This window comes from Meriones unguiculatus, chromosome 2 (assembly GCF_030254825.1).
Source record: "Meriones unguiculatus strain TT.TT164.6M chromosome 2, Bangor_MerUng_6.1, whole genome shotgun sequence".
NCBI lineage: Eukaryota > Metazoa > Chordata > Mammalia > Rodentia > Muridae > Meriones > Meriones unguiculatus.
This window is the reverse complement of record NC_083350.1, coordinates 50,419,337-50,444,661: the sequence shown is the minus strand read 5'-3', so window position 1 is coordinate 50,444,661 and position 25,325 is coordinate 50,419,337. Positions and strand designations below refer to the sequence as shown.

General features: G+C 42.8%; 4 protein-coding genes across 4 annotated transcripts; all 4 read left to right on the top strand.

Annotated features, from left to right (window-relative positions):
* Positions 1-2,826: 2,826 nt before the first annotated feature.
* Positions 2,827-6,861, top strand: Pcdhb7 (protocadherin beta 7). The gene has a single exon (XM_060377379.1). The coding sequence runs from the start codon at positions 3,178-3,180 to the stop codon at positions 5,536-5,538; it is 2,361 nt and encodes a 786-aa protein (XP_060233362.1). The 5' UTR covers positions 2,827-3,177; the 3' UTR covers positions 5,539-6,861.
* Positions 6,862-7,048: 187 nt separating this feature from the next.
* LOC110539473 (protocadherin beta-8-like) lies at positions 7,049-11,100 on the top strand. The gene has a single exon (XM_060377377.1). It carries the CDS (start codon positions 7,338-7,340, stop codon positions 9,744-9,746), a length of 2,409 nt encoding a protein of 802 aa, XP_060233360.1. The 5' UTR covers positions 7,049-7,337; the 3' UTR covers positions 9,747-11,100.
* A 996-nt stretch (positions 11,101-12,096) lies between these two features.
* LOC110539478 (protocadherin beta-16-like) lies at positions 12,097-17,714 on the top strand. The gene is given in 2 exon segments (XM_060377378.1): positions 12,097-15,608; positions 15,610-17,714. Coding segments are annotated over 2 exon segments (2,385 nt in total). The 5' UTR covers positions 12,097-14,598; the 3' UTR covers positions 16,985-17,714.
* A 382-nt stretch (positions 17,715-18,096) lies between these two features.
* LOC132652327 (protocadherin beta-18) lies at positions 18,097-24,080 on the top strand. Its single transcript, XM_060377376.1, has one exon. The coding sequence runs from the start codon at positions 19,057-19,059 to the stop codon at positions 21,400-21,402; it is 2,346 nt and encodes a 781-aa protein (XP_060233359.1). The 5' UTR covers positions 18,097-19,056; the 3' UTR covers positions 21,403-24,080.
* Positions 24,081-25,325: the final 1,245 nt, after the last annotated feature.

The window sequence follows — 25,325 nt, the reverse complement described above, 5'->3', positions numbered from 1 at the left end:
CCCCAGCATGCCTCGTGGGCAATGCAGATAGGTCCACATACATGGAAGCAAGCCAGATCCTCAGCCTTAGCTAAATGTGGAGTTGTTCGTAACAGAGAGCACTCACCATCGGGAAGGTGGAAACCAGCTCCATCTTTAAGGCGCGGCATTACGCAGCTCTCTACAGTTCCCCCTTTTTGTTTTAGATGCATCAGGCAAGAGTAGAGGTCTGATCTCTGATATTAGAAATCTGGAGGTATCTCCATCCTTGATCGCAAGCTGTACTATAGAGCAACAATAATAAAAACTGCATGGTACTGGCATAGAAACAGAATGGTGAATCCATGGAATTGAATAGAAGACCCAGAAACAAAACCACACACTTATGGACACGTGATTTTTGAAAAAATGCCAAAACTGTTTACAATGGAAAAAAGATAGCATGTTCAACAAATGGTGCTGGTCTAACTGAATGTCTACATGTAGAAAATGCAAATATATCCATACTTTCACCCTGCATAAAACTAAAGTCCAAGTGGATCAAAGACCTCAATATAAAACCAGACACACAAAACCTGTTAGAAGAAAAAGTGGGAAAGAGCCCTGAACTCATTGGCACAGGAGACAACTTCCTGAACAGAACACCAACAGCACAGGCTCTAAAATCAACAATCAATAAATGGGAACCAATGAACCTGAAAATCTTCTTAAAGGCAAAGGACACTGTTGTCAGAACAAAACAACAGCCTACAGACTGGGAAAAGATCTTTACCAACTCTATATCTCACAGAGAGCTAATATCCAGAATATATATTTAAAAAAAAAACTCAAGAGTTAAACAGTAACAAATCAAGTAATCCAATTAAAAATGGGGTACAGAGCTAAACAGGGAATTCTCAATAGAGGAATATCGACTGGCAGAGAAACACTTAAAGAAATCTCAACATCCTTAGTCATCAGGGAAATGCAAATCAAAATGACCCTAAGATTTTACCTTACCTCCATCAGAAAAAAAAATACCATAACTGGGAAACTTTACTAGAATAAAATACAGAGAATCCCATGGATGACAACAATAAGAAGTCCCAAGATGAAAGCAGTGTAGCAGATGTAGAAAGCAACCATCCAATTAAAGGGGAACTGGTATCTTGAAAGTCAAAGGAATCTCCTCCATGTGTGGAATTGTATTGGGAGACAACTGGAGTCCTAGGAAGATGTGGATAATACTACTGATAAAGAAAATTTAAACCAGCCAGGTGCAGTGGCACATGCCTGTAATTCCAGCACTCAGGGACACAGAGGCAGGGAGACCTCCGTGAGTTGGAGGCTAGCCCTGGTCTACAAAGTGAATCCAGGACATCCAAGGATACACAGAGAAACTCTATCTCGAAAAACCAAAAGAAAAAGAAAATTAAAAACCAAGGTAATTATTAATGTCAAGCAAATAAGGGTGAGAAGCATATGGCATCATGCAGAATATTTATTGTTGAGACCCTTGATATCATGTCATCTTTTCAGTCACAGGAACCTACGTGATTTCTTAAAGCCAATGATTATTATTATAATTATACGGCAATGCTCCTAACATGTTGCAAGTGAAAAGAGGCATGAAGGAGCACAAATTTAACCCAAGTTACTGAGAAGTCAGATGGTAATGTCTGACTAAGATAGATTTTTAAAAATTAGTGGCAGAAGTGGTGACTAAAAAAAAAAAAAAAAAAAAAAAAAAAAAAAAAAAAAAAAAAAAAAAAGGCTGCATCTTGGGACAGAAAACAGAGAAGGTAAGAGAAAAGGCAAAATCATATTTTAAGTCTTTTAGTGTTTGTTTTTTTTTTAAATAACGGCTACATTTTATTTTAGGGGAACACAATGTCAGTAACCTGGAGCTCTTACAAGTCTCACTACAAGTAGAGGGTAGATAGGATACGAGACATTGCTGATAGTACTAGGAAAACATAAAAAATGCTAACAAATACAAAAACGAGAAAAATGACATTTAATAAAATGATAGGTACCTAAAGAATTCTGAGCAAACTTATAGCCCAGGACAGAATGGAAAAGATGAAGACCTACCTCCAATGAAAGTACTGATCTCAGGCAGGTCACAAAGCAAATTGGAACTGAGCATGTAGAAGCAAACAATATACTTATGCCAGTTCTGCTCTGTAAAAGGGGATGGAAAGCTTCCTCCCCCTCCTGTGAGGTCAGAATTTCAATCTACTACCCAAACCATTTTAATTAAACAATATAAACATGAAGTGAAACATAGGCCAGAAATATCCTACAAGCAGGTTGACATAACCAAATCAACCTGTGTATCAAAACTAATTCATTATGGATAAATTTAGCTTATGTTTAAGGACTCAAGAATTTAAAAGCTAAATGACACAAGGACGATTTAAACAAATATAAAAAAAAACATTCTGTGAAAGAAAAAGAAAACATCCTTGGTTTAAAAATCTCAGTATTTCTTTCTGAAAGAATCCATCATAAAGATGCAATGCAGAAGCACCTCCAGAAATGCAAGTCTGACCTGCTTGCTACAGGTGGTACTAGAGGATTTCCTGGGTATTGGAGATCTTAGCAATTAATACTAATATGCAGTACTTAGGGCAGATGAAGGGTGAAAAGTGTGGAGCAGAAAATGTTATAAGAAGTATAGAAGAAGAGTGAAGACCTCAAAAGTGGAAGAATTGTCCAATTCAAAAGAAACTAAAAAAGAAAAGCCTAGTTTTTCATTGTTATGAAGATCATTATTGTTAAGTGATTTACAAATAACGTATTTTTTTTTTTTACTTCTTGGTGGAGTCTTGGTGCCCTTTTATAATTTTTACTATCAACTTTTGGAACAGGGGGTTTTCTGATTTTCTTAGATTTTGGTGGAGAGTAGGAGAGTTTAATGTAAACCCTGGTACAGAATGGCTTTAATCCGCCATCTTTTTTGCTCTAAAAACACAAGGTGGCGCTGCAGGCTAAAAAGAGGAAAAGAAAGGGACGGGAAGGAAGAAAAATGCACAAAGGGTATTCCGGATTTCCCACAAAGCCATAGGAAATTACACAGCTTTCAGTATAGCTTGGGAGAAGACGCCTCACTCTTTTCACAGGAATTGCTAGTGTCCAGGTCATTCCTAAGGATTCCAGCTGCTGACATTCCAGGGAGCTGCCTGAGGCCAAGTGGAAAGATTTTTATTTTGAAGAATGGAGACCAGATTGGAGCAAGCTATGCAGAAAAGGCAAGTACTGTTTCTTTGTGTATTTCTGGGAGCATCTTGGGCTAGAGCCAAACAGCTTCAGTATTCTGTGGCAGAGGAAACTGATAAAGGCACTTTCCTGGGCAATCTAGAGAAAGATTTGGGGTTAAGGCTGGGGGAACTGTCAGCCCGTGAAGCTAGAATTGTTTCTGACCAGAACACACAGTTTTTACTGCTCAGTCCGCTTACTGGAGAATTAATCCTAAACGAGAAGCTGGACCGAGAGGAATTGTGTGGCCCCACAGAGCCCTGTGTGCTGACTTTCCAGGTGCTGTTGGAAAAACCATTTCAGATCTACAGCGCTGCACTCCATGTCAAAGATATAAATGATAATTCTCCAGTATTTCTAGACAAAGAAATCCTCTTGAGAATATTAGAAAGTACCACTCCAGGGGCGACGTTTCTCTTGGAAAGGGCACAGGATTCTGACGTGGGAAGGAACAGCCTGAGTAACTACACCATCAGTCCCAACGCTAACTTCCACATTCAAGTGCATGATGGAGGGGAGGGGATTGTCTTTCCTGAGCTGGTGCTGGATCAAATGCTGGACCGGGAAGAAACACCAGAGTTCACGTTAACTCTCACAGCCTTAGATGGTGGAGCTCCGCCCAGATCTGGGACCACCCTGGTGAAAATCCTGGTGTTAGATATAAATGACAACTCCCCTGAATTTGTGCAGTCACTCTACAAAGTGCAGTTACCTGAAAACACCCCTGTTGGCTCCTTGGTGGTTGCTGTGTCTGCTAGGGATTTAGACATGGGAAGTTATGGACAAATAGCATACACATTTTTTTATGCCACTGAGAGAATTCTCCAAACGTTTCAAATCAATTCTACATCCGGCAGTCTTTATCTTAAAGGCGAACTCAACTACGAAGCAATCCAAACTTACTCAATAACCATTCAGGCCAAAGATGGTGGAGGACTCTCTGGGAAATGCACTGTGGTTGTAGAGGTAATGGATGTAAATGATAACGCACCCGAACTTCTCATGTCATCACTTACTAGCCCAATTGCAGAAAATTCGCCAGAAACAGTCGTTGCAGTTTTTAAGATTAGAGACAGAGATTCGGGAAACAACAGGAAAACCATGTGCTCCATTCCGCATGATCTCCCTTTCGTCCTGAAGCCATCTGTGGAAAATTTCTACACTCTGGTAACAGAGAAGCCTTTAGATAGAGAATCAAACACTGAGTACAACATCACCATCACCGTCTCCGACATGGGCTCACCCAGGCTCACAACCCAGCACACCATAACAGTGCAGGTGTCCGACATCAACGACAACGCCCCCGCCTTCACCCAATCCTCCTACACCCTGTCTGTCCGCGAGAACAACAGCCCCGCCCTGCACATAGGCACCATCAGAGCCACAGACTCAGACTCTGGCTCCAATGCCCACATCACCTACTCGCTGTTGCCATCACAGGACCGGCAGCTGGCACTGGTGACGCTCATCTCCATCAATACCAATAACGGGCAGCTGTTCGCGCTCAGGTCCCTGGACTATGAGGTCCTGCAGTCCTTCGAGTTCCGTGTGGCCGCCACAGACCAAGGCTCTCCAGCTCTCAGCAGCCAGGCGCTGGTGCGCGTCCTGGTGCTGGACGACAATGACAATGCGCCCTTCGTGCTTTACCCTCTGCAGAACGCCTCTGCGCCCTGCACTGAGCTGCTGCCCAGGGCGGCGGAGCCCGGCTACCTGGTCACCAAGGTGGTGGCAGTGGACCGCGACTCTGGCCAGAACGCCTGGCTGTTATTCCAGCTGCTCAAGGCCACGGAGCCAGGGCTGTTCAGCGTGTGGGCACACAATGGCGAGGTGCGCACCACCAGGCTGCTGAGTGAGCGCGATGCCCCCAAGCACAGGCTGCTGCTGCTGGTCAAGGACAATGGCGATCCTCAGCGCTCTGCCAGTGTCACACTGCATGTGTTGCTGGTGGATGGCTTCTCCCAGCCCTACCTGCCTCTGCCAGAGGTGGCGCGCGACCCAGAGCAAGAAGAGGACTCGCTAACACTCTACCTGGTCATAGCCTTGGCATCTGTGTCTTCGCTCTTTCTCTTGTCGATGCTGCTGTTTGTGGGGGTGAGGCTGTGCAGGAGGGCCAGGGCGGCCTCTCTGGGTGTCTGCTCTGTGCCTGAGGGACACTTTCCTGGACACCTGTTGGATGTCGGCAGCGCAGGGACCCTTTCCCAGAACTACCAATATGAGGTGTGTCTGACTGGAGGATCAGGGATTTCCAGTGAATTTAAGTTCCTAAAACCAATAGCTCCCAACTTCCTAACCGAAAGTACAAGCAGAGAAGTGGAGTAAAAATAAATAAATAAACCCTTTTTGTCCTTGGATGCAGCCCTAGTTTAAAGTAAGCCCTTGTTGCTTAAAGAAGAATGAGTTTCTGTTAATTTAGTACAGAAAATAATGCCTATATTTATTCCTAAGAACCAAGGCATGAAATGCATGTGTTGTGTGTTATCTCAAATTTAATTTGATTCCTCTTGTTTTTAAGCATTTGTTGAATTTTATTCTATTAAATGACAAATCTGGGTAGGGATGCTTAAAACTGTTTTTCCATTGTCTAATCTGATACTTATGTTCTGAGTTGTTGGAATTATGTATAAATATAGCTACATTACATTTTGGGAGGTTATACTATGCAGATTTTGTTAAGTTTCTTTAGTAATTACTATGCATCATGTATAATTTCGTCACCTTTTTGAGACATAGTTTCCCTTTGTTCGGATGAGCTTGAACTGTTAATCTTCCTGCTCCAGAGTCCCAAAGTGCTGGCATTACAGGGCCTCAGCCTGTTTCCCCACTTTATTTCATAAGAGTAGAGGTATTTAAATAATGAGCAAGTAGAAGTTCATAGAGACTTGGTAAGTTCCACAATTATTAACTGGCAGAGCATCTCCTAATTGTTTCTGTTGTGTTTTTCTTGTTTAAAGTGTGGGAGATTTTGTTGTTGTTGTTCTGTCCATCCTGCAAGGAAGGTGACTTTGCAACAATATTATGCTGTTTTCTGTCATTCTATCACTCGATATCATCTGTCAGACTATATTGCTTATCATCCTCTCCTGTATTCAGAAAGGGCAATGCTCCTCTTGGCCTGTAATCGTACTTCCTTATAAACTGACAACCCCTTTTTGGGGGTTTATTTTCCAACTATTATTAAAACTATGCCTTAACTAGATATTAAGATCTAAAAAAAAAAATGGGTGCTGGACATAGTGGAACGTGCTTTTAATCCCAGCATTGGGAAGGTGGATGGGTAGGGAGCTCTGTGAGTTTGAAAGCAACCTGGTCTACGGAAAAGTTCCCTGACAGATGAGGTGACCTAGAGAGACCCTGTCTCAGAAGCTGGAGGTGCAGGAGAAGAAGGAGCAAAGAAGGAGCTTCTCCACATCAAATGACCACATATATCATTGGGTTACTCTTCCGCCACATCCGTTTCTCATTTATAAGAAGGGGAGTTTACAAACAGCCCTAGGATTTGCCCAAGAATCACAGCTACTGTTTCTGTGGTTCATCACACTAGAAGTACATAATTTCCCAAACCTTCCATTACTAGAAACATACATGCACACATATGTATATATTTCTTGCAGATATTTTTTTCCTTCCAGGTTGTTATTTAAATGTGTGCCTTTGCTCAAACTCAATCAGCATTATTGAAAAGTTCTCCACCAACTAGATTTCTCTAATGTGTCCTTCTGGCGGTTGTCTGCCTAAGAAGGCACAGCAATAAAAGAGTCAGTGTAACTTTACCTTGCTCACTGCCAGATAGATACCAGTAGCTTTAGTTGTTTTTTTTTTTTTTCAACCATTTTTATCTCACAAAATGTTAAGATACTATGAGAACACATGGCGGCGCTGCAGGATAAGAAAGTAAAAACTGGAAGGTCGCTGTGGTTCCCTTAACAGAGAAAAAAAAAAAAATCCTGCGGAAGTCTGGAAACCCAGAGAAGCCTGCGCACCTCAGAAAGGAGATCTGGGCCCCCAGAAAAGGACTGGAGTGCTTCTTGGGTGTCTAGTGAGATAACCACGGTACCAGAAATCAGGGGAATTTACAGTTCTGTGTAAGCATCCTCCAGGACACTGAACCATCAAGAACAATGGAGGCCAGCAGGAAGCTCATTTGCAGACAAAGGCAAGTCCTTTTTTTCTTTTTCCTATTAGGATTCTCTCAAGTGAGTGCAGGGGAACTAAGGCGCTATTCTGTGGTGGAGGAAAAGGAGGGAAGGTCCTTTGTAACCAATTTAGTAAACGACTTGGGTCTTGGGCAGCTGGAACTCTCCAGGCGAGGGGCTAAGGTCATTTCTAAAGGTAACAAACTGCATTTGCAGCTGGATCAGGAGAAGGGGGATTTGCTGTTAAATGAGAGAATGGATCGTGAGGAACTGTGTGGGCTCACCGAGCCATGCCTGCTACGCTTCCAAGTGCTGCTAGATAACCCCTTAGAAATTTTTCAAGCTGAGCTAGAAGTAACAGACATAAATGACCACTCTCCAACGTTCCTGGACAAAGAAATCATGCTAAAGATATCAGAGAGCAGTCTTCCTGGAACTACATTTCCCCTGAAGAACGCTCAGGACATGGATATAGGACAAAATGGCATTGACAACTATCTTGTCAGCTCCAACTCTTACTTCCATGTGCTCACTCGAAAACGCAGTGATGGCAAGAAATACCCTGAACTGGTACTAGACAGAGCACTGGATAGAGAGGAGGAGGCTGAGCTCAGGTTAACGCTCACCGCGCAGGATGGCGGCTCTCCACCGAGGTCTGGCACCACTGAGGTCCACATTGAAGTATTGGACTTCAATGATAATGCTCCTGAGTTTGAGCAGCTCTTCTACAGAGCACAGATCCCAGAGGATAGCCCAATAGGCTTTCTGATCATCACTGTCTCTGCTACAGATAAGGACATAGGGGTCAATGGAGAGATCTCCTATTCACTCTTCCAAGCTTCAGATGATATTAGCAACACCTTTTCAATCCACCCCTTGACAGGGGAAGTGCGGTTGAAAAAACACCTTGATTTTGAGAAGACTCCGTCCTATGAAGTAAATGTTGAGGCAAAAGATGCTGGAACGTTTTCTGGAAAATGCACGATTCTGGCACAGGTCATGGATGTAAATGACCATGCTCCCGAGATTATCCTGTCTGCATTAACAAATCCCATCCCTGAGAATTTACCAGAAACTATGGTGGCAGTTTTTAGCGTTTCTGATCTAGATTCAGGAGAAAATGGGAAAATAAGCTGCTCCATTCAGAATGATCTACCCTTCTTTCTAAAGCCTTCCGGGGAAAACTTTTACACGCTATTAACACAAAAACCTTTAGATAGAGAGACTACAGCAGAGTACAACATCACCATCACAGTCTCCGACATGGGCACACCCAGGCTCACAACCCAGCACACCATAACAGTGCAGGTGTCCGACATCAACGACAACGCCCCCGCCTTCACCCAAACCTCCTACACCCTGTCTGTCCGCGAGAACAACAGCCCCGCCCTGCACATAGGCACCATCAGAGCCACAGACTCAGACTCAGGCTCCAATGCCCACATCACCTACTCGCTGCTGCCATCACAGGACCCGCAGCTGGCACTGGCGACGCTCATCTCCATTAATACCGATAATGGGCAGCTGTTCGCGCTCAGGTCCCTGGACTATGAGGCTCTAAAGTCCTTCGAGTTCCGCGTGGCCGCCACAGACCAAGGCTCTCCAGCGCTCAGCAGTCAGGCGCTGGTGCGCGTGCTGGTGCTGGACGACAATGACAATGCGCCCTTCGTGCTCTACCCTCTGCAGAACGCCTCTGCGCCCTGCACTGAGCTGGTACCTAGGGCGGCGGAACCTGGCTACCTGGTCACCAAGGTGGTGGCAGTGGACCGCGACTCTGGCCAGAACGCCTGGCTGTCATTCCAGCTGCTCAAGGCCACGGAGCCAGGGCTGTTCAGCGTGTGGGCGCACAATGGCGAGGTGCGCACCACCAGGCTGCTGAGTGAGCGCGATGCCCCCAAGCACAGGCTGCTGCTGCTGGTCAGGGACAATGGCGATCCTCAGCGCTCTGCCAGTGTCACTCTGCATGTGCTGCTGGTGGATGGCTTCTCCCAGCCCTACCTGCCTCTGCCAGAGGTGGCGCGCGACCCCGCGCAGGATGATGAAGATGTGCTCACGCTGTACCTGGTCATCGCCTTGGCGTCTGTGTCTTCACTCTTCCTCCTTTCTGTGCTGCTGTTCGTGGGGGTGAGGCTGTGCAGGAGGGCCAGGGCGGCCTCTCTGGGTGTCTGCTCTGTGCCTGAAGGACACTTTCCTGGCCACCTAGTGAATGTCAGCGGCTCAGGAACCCTGTCCCAGAGCTACCAGTATGAGGTGTGTCTAAGGGGAGACTCTGGGACTGGTGAGTTCAAATTCCTGAAACCAATTTCACCTTTCCAAGACCATTCTCTTGGACCAGAAATGGGAGAAAATCCCAACTCTAGAAATGACTGGGGTTTTGATATTCAGTTAAAATAACTGCTTTTCATCGTGTGTAGTGGGTTTTGTTATAAACTCAAGCTACTTTTTTTTTTGCTGTGCCCATTATAAAATTTTAAAGCATGCTTAAGGCTTGTTTTCAGGATACTCTGTCCATGGCTTCAGTGATAGCATCTCCACTTTTCTCCAGATTGGAAGGTGAAATGTTCTAATCTTGTGTTTCTAATTAGTCAGTAGTTGTATAAACCTTTGTTCTAGAATGGCTTAGGAACGAACAAGAAAAGAAATATAAAATAATTTCAACCCAATCAGTTGCAGTTCAGTGTGTTTTCTGTTACTCGCTGTGAACCACTGAGCGTTCACTCTACAACAATGCTCAAACACCATGAAGTCTAATCAGAAAGGGAAAAGAAGGGCACACTGAGGGCATCAGGCTTTCTGTTTCTTTGGCCTCCACTAGACTAACTTTCCTTGTTGGTGTTTTCTCTTAAAATGTTACTCCATAGCCACATGGCTCTTTATCAGCCTACTTTTAGGTTTGTTTGTTTGGTTGGTTGGTTGTTAGATTTGGATTAGTTTGGAGTTTGGAGTTTGGGTTAGTTAATTTGGAGTTTTGTTTGTTTGTTTGTTTGTTTGTTTTTTGCTTTTCAAGACCAGGTTTTTCTGTGTATCCTTGGCTGTCCTGAACTCCTTTTGTAGATCAGGTTGGCCTTGAACTCACAAAGCTCTGCCTGCCTATGCCTCCCTGAGTGATGGGATTACAGCCCTGCACTACTGCTCCTGGATGCCTGCTTTTAGTTTTAATATCACCATTTTAAACCACTTTCCACTTTGTTTAGTTGCTGTTGAGGAGGATTCAGAAATCCACCCCTTGTTTACCTGGTAAGCTGAAATAGCATGGCAGTAAAATTGACTTTTCTCTTCTGGGAAATGTTTGCCTGGGAAAGAAACTGCACCAGCCAATATTTATTATTTTTTCCCTTTCTTTACTGTCATATTTCAAATTTCATTCTGACCATTGGTATACTTAGTTTTCATACATTTTCACTCTCTTCTTTGGCAAGTAGTGCTGGACATATGGCTAAGTTGTGGTGAGATATAAAAATGAGGCAGCTTCCAAAGCTTTTCAGTTGAGAGTAAACCTGGAGGTCCATGCATGCCAGGTAGTGACTATAACTGACATACCCACTTCAAACCTCCAAGAACACTTAAAGTGGAGCTATCTCACCTGCGAAGAGATCCCTACCCCCTGCTCTTCACTCAATGCAATGTTCTTTCTTGGATATGTGGGGTATGATGTATGCACAAATGCCCTGTTGTCTCTTTGACAGTTATGGTGGGTTAAAATCCCATGGCATGAACTTAGCAGAGGTCCCTGGTGACTCAGGAGTTGTCATATTTTCCTGTGCTGCCAGTTTCTAAACTTTTTTTTTAATTCAGAAATAAAAGTCGTTCTATGTCATTATTTTAACTTTTAAGCTATGGAATCTAATTTTGTGTGTCTGTATGGGTTATGTATGTGTGCGTATTTGTGCATATGTGCTCGCAGAGGTCCTTTCACCTGTGTGCTTCTGTATGCTGGAGGTGAGAGGTCGAAATCATATGTCTACCTTCTTCGCTCAGTTATCTGGACTAGCCGCGAAGCTCTGTGGAAACGTTAACTAACTCGCTCATGAATCCTGGGCAATAAAAGGGAAAGTCTGAGATACAATCCAGTTTGTCTGATTTTGATGACCCAGTTCTTAACTGTATGATATAGTGGCAGGCAGGCTCTGTTAGCATTATTTTCCTACACAGAGGAATCCATTAGTCCCCTTCTGTGAATAAGGTCACTATGTGTAAATGTAACCTTCAGCTCCTAGTTTGTACTTCATTCCGGAGCAGTGACCACACTGGTTAGAAGACAAGCCCAAAGTGCTCACAGCATCAACGACCTGAGTAAAATCAGGTTACACTTCAACTGCTCTTTGTGCATTATTGTGGAAGGGACCTGTCCTATACAGGCAGCAGAGCTACTCTGTGGTTATGTTCATTAAACTTTGTATACTCTCCCTTCAGCCATCTTCCCAAAACTCTTAACATATTATATACTTTGTATACAGTGAGTCCTTTATTAAAGTTGAATATCTTATGCTCATTTCAGCATCATGTGGGTTTGAAAGCAATCATTTTCTAGCAGTATAACTGAAAATTAATTTTTAAAAAAACTATAAGCAATTTTCTGGATGAATTTGTGTAGTTAAGTAACTGAGAGATTCTTGAAATTCCATAGAAAAAAATTATACATTTTCATTTACTTTCTCTTATAGTTAACTCTATGTCTTTGGAAAAATAATGCCCATTAATGTCTTCATTTAGATAACACTATAAAACATCAGTGGGCCATACATGACTTCTTAAAAAATGACTCAGCAGAACTGAACAAGAAATTCTTTAGCATTTGCAATAATAATACTATTCATGTGGAAGCTATCAGTTTTTTTGGTGGTTCAGCTTCTAGATACACAATAATCCATATTTATGTCCTGGTTTGGTTTTCTATTGCTGTCAAAAATTTCACAAGCAGTTCCTTAAAGCAATACGATGTATTATCTCATTATTTTATAAAACAAAATTCTAGTAAGTGTCTAACTGACAGCAGTCCATGGGGACACATTGGGTTCTGGAGACTATAGAATCTATTTTGTCTTTTCCATGCAATAAATGTTGCATGGCTCCTTTATCCAACTTCACAGCCTGAAACATTGCTTCCATTTCCCTCTGAGCCAGCCAGGAAATAACATTTAAATAAAAGTCCTTTATTAATAAGAGACCTATTTGTAAAATGAAGGGCAATCTCCTGTTCAGAAAAATCTTTAACTTAGGTTTGCAATAGATTTTCCTGCCAGGTAAGGTAACGTAGTTACAGATTCTGTGGCATCTTTGAGTGGCTATTATTCCGTATAGCAATACCATCTGTTGTCAAAAGCAGACACATAAAGATAATTATAACAAGATTTTAGGTCTCATTGACCTGAGGAATCCAATTAACAAACATCTAGCGCCATTAGCAGAACCAGTGAATTGATAAGAGTATCAGTATCTGTGTGGTACTGGATTCCAAACTCTGAGCTTCATGTATGCTAACACACCCTATAACTGAACTTCCTGTCCTGCCCATTGCGAACTTTCGCTGCAACTCAATTCAAATTTTAGAAACAGAAAACCTAAGCAAATGATGATCTAGTCTTTCAATACACAACTTAAACTCTATTTTAAAATAGATTTTTAGATTTGAATCTAGACAATTCAATTAAAAATAAGCAAACACCAGAATAGATATTTTCCAAAGAAGATATACCAATGGCTAATAAGCACATGAAAAGCTGTGCAACGTACCTCATCAGAGAAATACAAATCAATCAACATCACAGCAAGACACTCATACCTACTAAGATGGCTAGGACCAAAGAGTTAGATAATAAGTATTGGAAGGATGTCATAATATTGGAACCCTGACGCACAGGTGATAAAATTTAAATGCCGCATCTGTTTTTGGAAATAGCCTGTCAGTTTTTCAGGTGATAAATATAGAGCTATCATGTGACAAACAATTCAACTCCTAGAGAAATAAAAATATGTCCACATAAAATAGGCACATAAATGTTCATGCCAATGCTGTTCAGGAGAGCAAAAGCACAAAAATAATTCAAATGTACAAATAAATATTAGCCAGAAAGTGCAATAAAATACTGACCTGTGTTAGAATTTGGATGAACCTTGGAAACACTAGGCTAAGGGGAAAAAGCTAACCATAGAAGTCCAAATATTCTGTCATTCTGATCATATGGAAGTTTACAATAAGGAACTCTGTAGAGACCAGGCAAGGAGATGAATGATTCCTTTGGACTCTGCATAGAGGAAAAGGGAAATAATAAGGTAATAGTTAAAAGATTCAAGGTTATTCTTTGGCATAAGACACATGCTCCAAAACTGACTTTGGTTATGGGGTGTATCACTTCATGTATGTATGAAAAGACTTTAAACTTTATACTTTTAAATGGATGCATAACCCAAAGCTATGGATGTTATAACCCAAAGCTGTATATTTAAAAAAAAACACATTATTCATGCTGAATATGAAATCAACCCAGGACCATACAGGTCTATGTATGAAATAATTTTCTAGTAATTGAACATTGGGAAAAGTTAAAATTCTTTCCCTTGGATGTTGGAGAAAAGAAGGAATCTATTGGTTCTTTAATAAATCATGTCTATATTCTGTAGAATTCACTAGGTTGAAATTTTGCACTGTCTACTCATTTGTAACTCTCGAAGTGTGTATGGTGGAAAATACGTGCTTATGAAACTGTCCCCATGTCATTTTTGAGACATTATTACCCCTCAATGCATGTTCTCAGGTCAAATGTTCATTACACTATTTTATTTAGTTATTGACACATCGGCAGCATTCCATACTTAACACCATGAATGATAATTTACTTTTGTACTCATTTTAATACAATGCCTCGGTGTTTTATTGGTACACATGCACGCAACTTGTAAAAGGAAGCCAGTGATTCACGTTACATGGCTTATTCCACACGCCTTGGAGAATTCTGCCTTTAGTTGAATCTGAATGTGTAAGGCTCCGTGAGACCGCGCGGTGGCGCTGCAGGCTAAGAAGACGGAGCACAGGAATTGCTTCAGCAATTTCATTCCTGGTCGGGGACCAGTCAACTCGCCACCTAGAAGCAATAGGTGCCGCTTTTTCAGCCAAAGCAAAGGCGAGTGTGAAACCTTAAATATTCTCTTTGGAGGCTTGATTCTAACATTCTGGACTGTGAGAGAGCGCTGCCAGGATCCTGGGCAAAGGCAGAGCTACTGTGAAGCAAACACCGAGGAAAGAGCCATGGAGACTGTAAGGATGCACAATCCGAGACAAAGGCAAGTCCTGGCTTTCTTCGTTTCTCTGAGTGTGTCTTGGGCAAGCACGGAGCTGGGTCCATATTCCATAGAGGAAGAAACGGAGAGGGGCTCCCTTGTGGCAAATCTTGGGAAAGGTCTGGGGGTGGAGCTGGCAGAGATAGCCACGCGCCGGGCTCGGGTCATTTCCCAGGAAACCAAAGAGTATTTGCAGCTCAACGTTCAGTCTGGAGATTTGCTCGTAAATGAGAAACTAGACCGAGAGGAGCTATGTGGTCCCATTGAGCCTTGTGTCCTACACTTCCAAGTGTTAATGGAAAACCCTCTAGAGGTATTCCAGGCTGAACTGAGGGTGAAGGACATAAACGACCATTCTCCAGTGTTCAGAGAAAGAGAAATGATCCTGAGGATACCAGAAAACAGTCCGCTGGAAAGTACATTCCCTTTAAATAATGCTCTGGACTCAGACGTAGAAATCAACAATATCCAGAGCTACAAGCTCAGCTCAAACTCTCATTTCCTGGTGGTAACCCGCAACCGCAGTGACGGCAGGAAGTACCCGGAGCTGGTGCTCAAGAAGGAAGTGGATCGGGAGAGGGAGCCCGAGCTGAGGTTAACTCTGACAGCTTTGGATGGCGGCTCTCCTCCCCGGTCTGGGATGGCCCGGGTTCTCATTGAAGTCGTGGACATCAACGATAACGCGCCGGAGTTTCAGCAACCGCTGTACCAAGTGCGAATCCCCGAGGACAGCCCCTCCGGCTCCCTGGTAGTCACAGTCTCTGCCAATGACTTAGACAGTGGAGAGAATGGGAAAGTACTGTACGCGCTCTCCCAGCCTGCAGAAGATGTCAGCAGAACGTTAGAAGTGAATCCCGTGACCGGGGAGATTCGGCTACGAAAAGAAGTCGATTTTGAAACGACACCCTCTTATGAAGTGGACGTCAAGGCCACCGACGGGGGAGGGCTCTCGGGAAAATGCACTCTGCTCCTGCAGGTGCCCTCCAGAAGTGATGCTATCGGCGCTCACCAGCCCAGTGCCAGAAAACTCCCCCGATGAAGTAGTTGCTGTTTTTACTGTTCGAGATCCTGACTCGGGGAACAATGGAAAGGTGATTTCCTCCATCCGGGAAGACCTTCCCTTTCTTCTAAAATCTTCTGGAAAGAATTTTTACACTTTAGTAACAAAAAGAGCACTAGACAGGGAAGAAAGAGCACAATACAACATCACCATCACCGTCTCCGACATGGGCTCACCCAGGCTCACAACCCAGCACACCATAACAGTGCAGGTGTCCGACATCAACGACAACGCCCCCGCCTTCACCCAATCCTCCTACACCCTGTCTGTCCGCGAGAACAACAGCCCCGCCCTGCACATAGGCACCATCAGAGCCACAGACTCAGACTCTGGCTCCAATGCCCACATCACCTACTCGCTGCTGCCATCACAGGACCCGCAGCTGGACCTCACCTCACTCATCTCCATCAACACCGATAATGGGCAGCTGTTTGCGCTTAGAGCGCTGGACTATGAGACCCTGCAGGCCTTTGAGTTCCTCGTGGAAGCTGTAGATCAAGGCTCCCCTGCACTCAGCAGCCAGGCGCTGGTGCGCGTGCTGGTGCTGGATGACAATGATAATGCGCCCTTCGTGCTCTACCCTCTGCAGAACGCCTCTGCGCCCTGCACTGAGCTGCTGCCCAGGGCGGCGGAGCCTGGCTACCTGGTCACCAAGGTGGTGGCAGTGGACCGCGACTCTGGCCAGAACGCCTGGCTGTCATTCCAGCTGCTCAAGGCCACGGAGCCAGGGCTGTTCAGCGTGTGGGCGCACAATGGCGAGGTGCGCACCACCAGGCTGCTGAGTGAGCGCGATGCCCCCAAGCACAGGCTGCTGCTGCTGGTCAGGGACAATGGCGATCCTCAGCGCTCTGCCAGTGTCACTCTGCATGTGTTGCTGGTGGATGGCTTCTCCCAGCCCTACCTGCCTCTGCCAGAGGTGGCGCGCGACCCCGCTCAGGATGGTGAAGATGTGCTCACGCTGTACCTGGTCATAGCCTTGGCATCTGTGTCCTCTCTCTTCCTCTTGTCCGTGCTGCTGTTCGTGGGGGTGAGGCTGTGCAGGAGGGCCAGGGCGGCCTCACTGGGTGTCTGCTCTGTGCCTGAGGGGCATTTTCCTGGCCACCTGATGGACGTCAGAGGTATGGGGACCCTGTCCCAGAGCTACCAGTATGAGGTATGTCTGATGGGGGATTCTTCTGGGACCAGCGATTTTAACTTCCTAAAGCCAGTTCTCCCTAGCTCCTTGCACCAGAGCTCTGGGACAGAAATGGAGGAAAATTCCACACTCAAGAACAGTTTTGGATTTGATCATTAATAGAAGGCTACTTAACAAATATTTAGTTCCCAAAATTGTCTTGTTGGATTAGCTAGCTAAAGTCTGTATGCCTGTCACTAGCAACAATTTTAATTGTCACTTTACCCATCATTTTTCAGATTCCTGCTAATGCCACACGTTTGGTTTTACTCTCATCTGTGGCATAGAATTTCTTTATAGGATCCCAGTAAATGAAAAGGATTTATCTATACAGTTAAAGTGATCATTAAAACTTTTCTACCACTTTTTGTTTACCTCATTAGCTCTACACATTTCATGTCAATGTTCTGTTCCTAGACTGCTTGAACTATTGAAATATTGTGTTATGTGCATGTATAGTATTGGTATTTCTGTATTTCTTTTCTATACTGACAGTCTTGCTGATTAGATAGCCTTGATTTTCATTATATACAATAGTTGTCTTGGGCTAATCTAGTATTTTACAGTTCTATTTTGCTTTCTTTATATATCCTGATTTAAAGTCTATTTCTGTCGTACATAATACAAGTATCTAGTCAATCTGAAAGTAAGAACAGTATTGTAAGATCTTGAGTCTCTATAGATGTGCCTAAATTTGTGGGAATGAAGGCAAATTTTGACATTCTAAGGCATCAAATAGAATTAATAATTTGTTTTAATTCTGCATGGAAACCTTATATATATGATGAGTTTTCAATGGTTGACAATCCAGCCCTACTTTGTTGAATAAACAGAGTATGTTTATCATCAAGTAAATGGTGTTTTTTTTTTCTATGCAACAGAGCTGGGGTTTGGGGCTTACTCTAAACTTTTTTGTGTACACATCCCAAGGTATAATCTATATCATTTGCTTATAGTGGGAAAACTAGAACACTCTAGGCCTTTGGATATTAAAAAAAAAATGAGAAAGATGTTTTATCAATATATCCGTGCTTTCAACAATATTAGGATTGTGTTTGTTTTGTGTTTGTTTTGATTGTGTCACAGTTTTGGTCTTGTTTTATTCAGTGCCCTGTAATTAAATCACATGATTTCATTATGAGGGGCATTTAGTCAAAGGTAATTAAAAAAAACTCTATAGATGAAGGGTATTATAAGAAAATAAAGAGAAATAAAGGAAAGCAACAGAAATGTCTAAATATAAGTAAGTGAAATAATATGATATTTCAGATGATAGGGGTTGACAGACAAAGTCTCCTTTTTGTCCTTCGTATAATTCATTTGTGCATTGTGAGTGAATAATTCGCCAACCAAAGATAAGACACCTAACCTGGCCAAAACAGGTCACATTCTGAAGAAGAGGAAGACGGTTATAAAGCCGAAAGCAATGCTTTCACATAATAAACACAGGCATGTGCACAAGCCGCCGTCATACACAGTGGGGTAGAGAGGAGGGGCACCCCGGCTGCCTAGTCCTGACTGCATGGTGGTGCTTCTGTTTAGGGGGTGTGATAGAGTTTGAATACATTTTCTGAGGAATGTGTGGAACCGGTTTCTTTTGCCTGCTTCTTGTGTTCCTGTGTCCCTGGTTCGAGAACTGTGAACTACATTATCAGAAGACATGCTCACCATTTTCCCTTTATTTGCGGGAGCCCGTTCCAGAGATGAAAGAACTAACATGGAGTTAGAGATAGCAGCGAAACAAAGTTACTGCTACAGACATTTATTCAGCCGCTAGAATTCTGACTTTACCAGGAAGCTGTGAAGAACCAGCATGGATGGATGTCTATCTCAGCGTTATTTTCACGAAACAAACAAAAGGAAAAACAAAAGACCAAAATAAGGTGCTACAGGAAATATTTAATAAGGATGTATGTGTGGACGCAGAAACTGGATACCGCTGTTTTAAATCTGTTGATAGCCACATGGTGGCGCTGCAGGCTAAAAGGATGCAAGGAAAATTAAACTAAGGCTTCACTAGAAGTCACAGGCACACACAGAAGAGGAAACTCCTGACAGCTAGAAGAAAAGCTGGGGCTCCTCACGACAGAGAAAGGAAAATATATCCGAGATCGTTCCAGCTAGACGGTACAGCTGAGGTTTATGACTGCCTGGAGCTGTGGCTGAGACCTGTTGTAAGGAGAGAAGAAACAATGGCACCCAGAGGGTCACGCTTCCCCAGACAAAGGCAAGTGTTATTTCTCTTTCTGTTTGGGGGACTGTGTTTGGCAGATTCTGAGTTTGGACGTTATTCAGTGACTGAGGAAATGGAAAGGGGATCATTTGTGGCGAATCTGGCAAAGGATCTGGGGCTGGGCGTGGAAGCTCTGGCTGCAAAGAGAACCAGGGTGGTTTCTGATGATAACAAACAGCACTTGCTCCTGGATTCTCACACCGGAGATTTGCTCACAAATGAGAAACTGGACCGGGAGAAGCTGTGCGGCTCCACAGAGCCCTGCATGCTGTTTTTCCAAATTTTGATGGATAACCCCTTTCAGATTTACCGGGCTGAGCTGAGAATAGTGGATATAAATGATCACTCACCTGTGTTCCAGGACAAAGCGATGATTTTAAAAATACCAGAAAACACAGCTGTGGGGGCAGCATTTCGATTACAAAGAGCACAAGACGCAGATGTAGGACAGAATGGAATCCGAAACTACACCATCAGCCCCAACTCTTTTTTTCATATAACCGTTCGTGACAGCGATGAAGGGATGGTTTATCCAGAGCTGGTGGTAGACAAAGCTCTGGATTGGGAGGAGCAGCAGGAGTTCATGTTAACACTCACAGCGTTTGATGGCGGGTCTCCACCCAGGTCTGGGACAGCCGTTATACATGTTGTGGTCTTGGATATCAATGATAATGCCCCACAGTTTTCCCAGGAACGTTATCAAACCCAGACTCCAGAAAACAGCCCAGTAGGCCTTGTTGTCAATCAAGTCTCTGCAGAAGATGTAGACTCCGGAGTCAATGCAGAAGTGTCCTACTCGTTCTTTGATGCTTCTGAAGATATACGAGCCACCTTTCAAATCAATCCTTTCTCTGGGGAAATCATGCTCAGAGCTTTGCTTGATTATGAGTTGGTTAAGTCCTATAAGTTAAATATACAGGCAGTTGATGGTGGAGGCCTTTCAGCTAGATGCACAGTTTTAGTTCAGGTTTTAGACATCAATGATAACGCCCCTGAACTGATCATGTCGTCACTTGTCAGCGAAGTTGTTGAGAACTCTCCTGAAACCGTGTTGGCGGTTTTTAGGATTAATGACAGAGACTCTGGGGAAAATGGAAAGACAGTTTGTTACATTCAAGAAAATTTGCCTTTCCTTCTAAGACCCTCTGTAGACAACTTTTACATCCTAATGACAGAAGGAGCACTGGACAGAGAGAGCAGAGCTGACTACAACATCACCATCACCGTCTCCGACATGGGCTCACCCAGGCTCACAACCCAGCACACCATAACAGTGCAGGTGTCCGACATCAACGACAATGCCCCCTCCTTCACCCAATCCTCCTACACCCTGTCTGTCCGCGAGAACAACAGCCCGGCCCTGCACATAGGCACCATCAGAGCCACAGACTCAGACTCTGGCTCCAATGCCCACATCACCTACTCGCTGCTGCCGCCCAATGACCCGCAGCTGGCCCTCACCTCGCTGGTCTCCATCAATGCAGACAATGGGCAGCTGTTCGCGCTCAGATCCCTGGACTATGAGGCCCTGCATTCCTTCGAGTTCCTCGTGGCCGCCACAGACCAAGGCTCCCCTGTTCTCAGCAGCCAGGTGCTGGTTCGCGTGCTGGTGCTGGACGACAATGACAATGCGCCCTTCGTGCTCTACCCTCTGCAGAACGCCTCTGCACCCTGCACTGAGCTGGTGCCCAGGGCTGCGGAGCCTGGCTACCTGGTCACCAAGGTGGTGGCTGTGGACCACGACTCTGGCCAGAACGCCTGGCTGTCGTTCCAGCTGCTCAAGGCCACGGAGCCAGGGCTGTTCAGCATGTGGGCGCACAATGGCGAGGTGCGCACCACCAGGCTGCTGAGTGAGCGCGATGCCCCCAAGCACAGGCTGCTGCTGCTGGTCAGGGACAATGGCGATCCTCAGCGCTCTGCCAGTGTCACTCTGCATGTGCTGCTGGTGGATGGCTTCTCCCAGCCCTACCTGCCTCTGCCAGAGGTGGCGCGCGACCCAGAGCAAGAAGAGGACGCGCTAACACTCTACCTGGTCATAGCCTTGGCATCTGTGTCTTCTCTCTTCCTCTTGTCTGTGCTGGTGTTCGTGGGGGTGAGGCTGTGCAGGAGGGCCAGGGCGGCCTCACTGGGTGTCTGCTCTGTGCCTGAAGTACACTTCCCTGGCCACCTGGTGGATGTCAGCGGTACAGGAACCCTGTCCCAGAGCTACCAGTATGAGGTGTGTCTGATGGGAGGCTCTTCTGATACCAGTGATTTCAAGTTTTTGAAACCGATTTACGCTGATGTTCATGCTCATGGTTCCTAGAGCATGAGTGATAAAAAGCCCACATTTTGGAATGTCTCATATAAATTTGAGTAACCTTTCATCCCATTTGATATATGAAAACAGCCATGTGTAGCAACTACTACGCAACAAAACTAACTTCATTTTCAACTACCAAGTAGGTCACAATTACATTTTAACAACGTTTTTACTTTAGTGGTAGTTTAGTGATTTTTTTTAATAGAGTATTTACTACTTTAGGTTTGAAGGTTTGATTCTTTCATAGTTCCCAGTAATTTGTTGTCATTTCTCAATACAGAAAACTGATGTTTGGGGTTTTGTTGAGATTATTATTTTGTTTTCTTTTGTTGCTAAGAATTAACCCCAAGCCTTTTGCATGCTTAACAAGTGTTCCATCACTGAGGTTTATCTCTAGCAAGGTGTACTTTATACTCACTTTAAAAAGCTGTATATTCTTTTAACTTTTACTGAGTTTGTTCTTTGGCAGTTTTACACATTTGTGGCATGTATTCTGTTATTATAAACTCCTGCTGAATCTCCCTGTATAGCCTATACTCTTCCTTCCTTACAAGCCCCTTTCCATGCTTACAATTTTGAATATTCTTATATTTTTTGTGCTAGCATAGTAATTAATGGATTTCAGCATTACTTCTGCACAAAAAGGTGTCATGTTTGGTTTCATTCATTCCTAACCCTTACTGCCTCACTGCCTCCCTTCCTTTTCCTAGTGAGTACCCCATTCTGCTTTCTTATCACAGTTATTTTGCTATGCTTTATTTCCCATCTCCTTTAAGAGCTCTTCATTGTTTGTTTGTTTGAGACAGGGCTCTATACAGTCCTGTGGCTGTCCTGGAATTAGCTCTGTAGACTAGGCTGGTCTCAAACTACCTGCCTCTGCATCACAAGTGCTGGGATCAAAGGCATATGCTGGCAAGAGCTCTTTCTTATGTTCATTCTTGCTGACATATAAAACAGAGTGTATCATATAATGCAAATTCAATGTAATGGCCTGCATGAAAATCAACATAAATTTGAACACATTTAAATTTTTGTGTGGCAATATTAACTGACTGCTGGAAAGATAATTCCCATTTTATATTGAGATTTTTTTGTAATTGTCAGATTTAGAAACTGAGACAAATTAAAGGTTACAGAGAAAATAATTTTTATCTTGAGTCTCTTTCTACACAGTTTTTCTTCAATTTTGATCTATTTCCAGATGACATGTTTAGACTTTATCTTGATAATCGGCTTTGTTGTGCTACCACTCATTACAGTTCTTATTCCTATCAATAGACACACATACAAAAGATGCATGTTTTCCTTCGAATACGTTGTCAGTTTTGTTTCTGTGTGTTTCCAGGGTCAAACTCAAGGCTTCCTAAATGAGAGTCATCCCTGACGTGATACTAATATTAAGCTCCACCTCAATAGGTATTTTTATGTATACATACTTAGTAGTGCAAAATGATTACATTTTTATTTCTTGAAAATATTTTTCCCAGAGCTGATAGCTACTGTCTTAGACTTGGCTAAATTTCTATTTACTCTAGTGATTTTTTCTGCTTGTCTCTTTCCATGCTAAGTGAGCAAACAAAGTGGTGGGTTACCATGAGCTGTACCCTCTGTTCTTAGTACTGATTTTTCACATCATATTTCTCTTGAATATTAACTTTTTGCCTTTCACTAGTTAAATAGATCAGATGCAAGTTAATTGCCTTTATTTCCTAGAGATCTTCTATTCATAGCTCTTCTTCTTATAGACTATTTGCGCTATGGCTGTCATGCTTTTAACACTGCCCACCCTTCTTATTTGGTTGGCAGCCAATTTCATTAAAATAGATGCAGAGATAGTTGACAAAAAAAAAAAAAACTTTGATACTTTATATAGTGAAGCATATTTTCATTTGATTGATAGTTTGACTGGGTATAAAAGGATAAGTTTCAATTTTCTCCCTTAGATTTAAGAAAAGGACTTTTTCTTTTCTCAATTGTGTAGACTCACTTTCACAAGGAAAATTTCATTCTAAACCCTATTACATTTTCTGAAAAGCTTTTCCTATTCATTCCAGAATCACTGGAGAACTCACCCTCCGTAGTCTGAGGATACCATAGCACGGGCTATTTCTTTGTTAACCTGCTCACAAGGACATACCCCTGTCAATGTTTAGACTCACACAGAAATTGTCATTTTAGTTTATTATAATTTCTCTGCTGCATTTTCTGAAAATATGAAGTAAATATTTGACTGACTGGGCATATTCTTTAAGATTCCAGGCTTGTTTGGTTTTGTATTTCTGCTCTTAACTTGCCTCATGTTCTACTTTCTTGCACTGCTCATGTAATCATTCAATTGTTATTTGTAAACTTTCTTTTCTGGCAGAAAAAAAATACTTTTTTGGAAGTTTTTGTTTTGCTATTTTTAAACACTAGTCATTGGAAATGTAATATTTTCCCTTATCTGTAATTTACCCTCTCAGACTACATTATGAAGATATATAGTGTACAGTATTATTAGTCTTCTGTGGTCATTTTTAAAATTAAGTGTAAGCCACAGAAGTTGAAGAAATTTACCAAAATTAACAGTTTGCAAAAATAAAAAACTTAAGTCTCATAATCTATTCTGTTTTCTTTTTCAACTTTGAATCAGGGATGCAACTATATAGTACATGGTATCCTCAAATTTGTCTCAAATCTTTCAAACTCTGCCCCTTGTGTAGTGAGACTACAGGTATACACAACTCAATATGCCCCAACTGTAATTTATTGTTTGTCTTATTATAAGAACTCATACTCCATGCAAATGTTATTAACATGAAATGGGTACATGAATTTGAAATACAAAGAATTGTGGAAGATGTAAGTAAACATTTGTTCTTAGATTTTATTTTTTTATTTTTTTATTCTTTTTTTAATTTTTTTTATCAGTTACATTTTATTAACTCTGTATCCCAGCCGTGTCCCGATCCCTCATTCCCTCCCAGTCCCTCACTCCCTCCCTCATCTCCACCGTGCCCCTTAGATTTTATTTTTCTGGGGATATTAGTCAGACATTTCCAGAGACACTTTCTTCCATCTGACTACATGCATTTCCTCTTGTTTCTTTTGTTGATGCGTGTGTGTGTGTGTGTGTGTGTGTGTGTGTGTGTGTGTTGATTCTCTTTTCTGCATCTGCTGTCTGTGCTTTGATTAAAGATATACAGTATTGCATCTGGCCTTTTACACAAATACTAGAGATTGAAACCATGTCCTCAGGTTTGCACAGAAAATGTTCTTACTCGATAAACTATCTTTATGGTCATGAACATTGGTTCGGTTTCTACTTCATGATATAGGCATCCCCTCAAATATCATGTAGTCCTTGGCTGTATTCTAATAATGAAGAACTCTGTATTACAACCCTGGCTACCAACCCTTAGTGACTGAACAGGTGTCGATGGCAAGACTCCATTCTAATGTTACCATGCTAAGTAAGAGGTATTATGTAATCAGACCCACAACATCAGTAAGTGTAAGAATTTATTTGAGCTTTCACACTCTCCAGGTTAGAAATCTGGAATATCTACTGTGTCAGATTAAGGGTCAGCAACACACCTTGTTTTCTACAGTCTTGCAGTGTTTCTTGAGAAAATACTTAAAGCCTTGCTACTCAAAAATCTAAAGTCCTACTTTCCTTAGTTTTATTTCATACTTTTGTCAGCTCTACATAAATGTCAAAGACTAGAGAATGTTTGCTAATCTCTTCAAAATCAAGTATCCATTCTTTCCCACAAGTGACTTTTCTGTCTCTGTAGACACTGAAAACAGAGAATTCAACACTACTGTAAATAGGCTTTAAAATAATAGCTGGTTCACCTCATGATTGATTTCAATCTTCCAGTTTTCTGAATCTGGAATGTGAATGATATTCTGTTAGACAGACGAATGTGTTAATTGCCCCATCT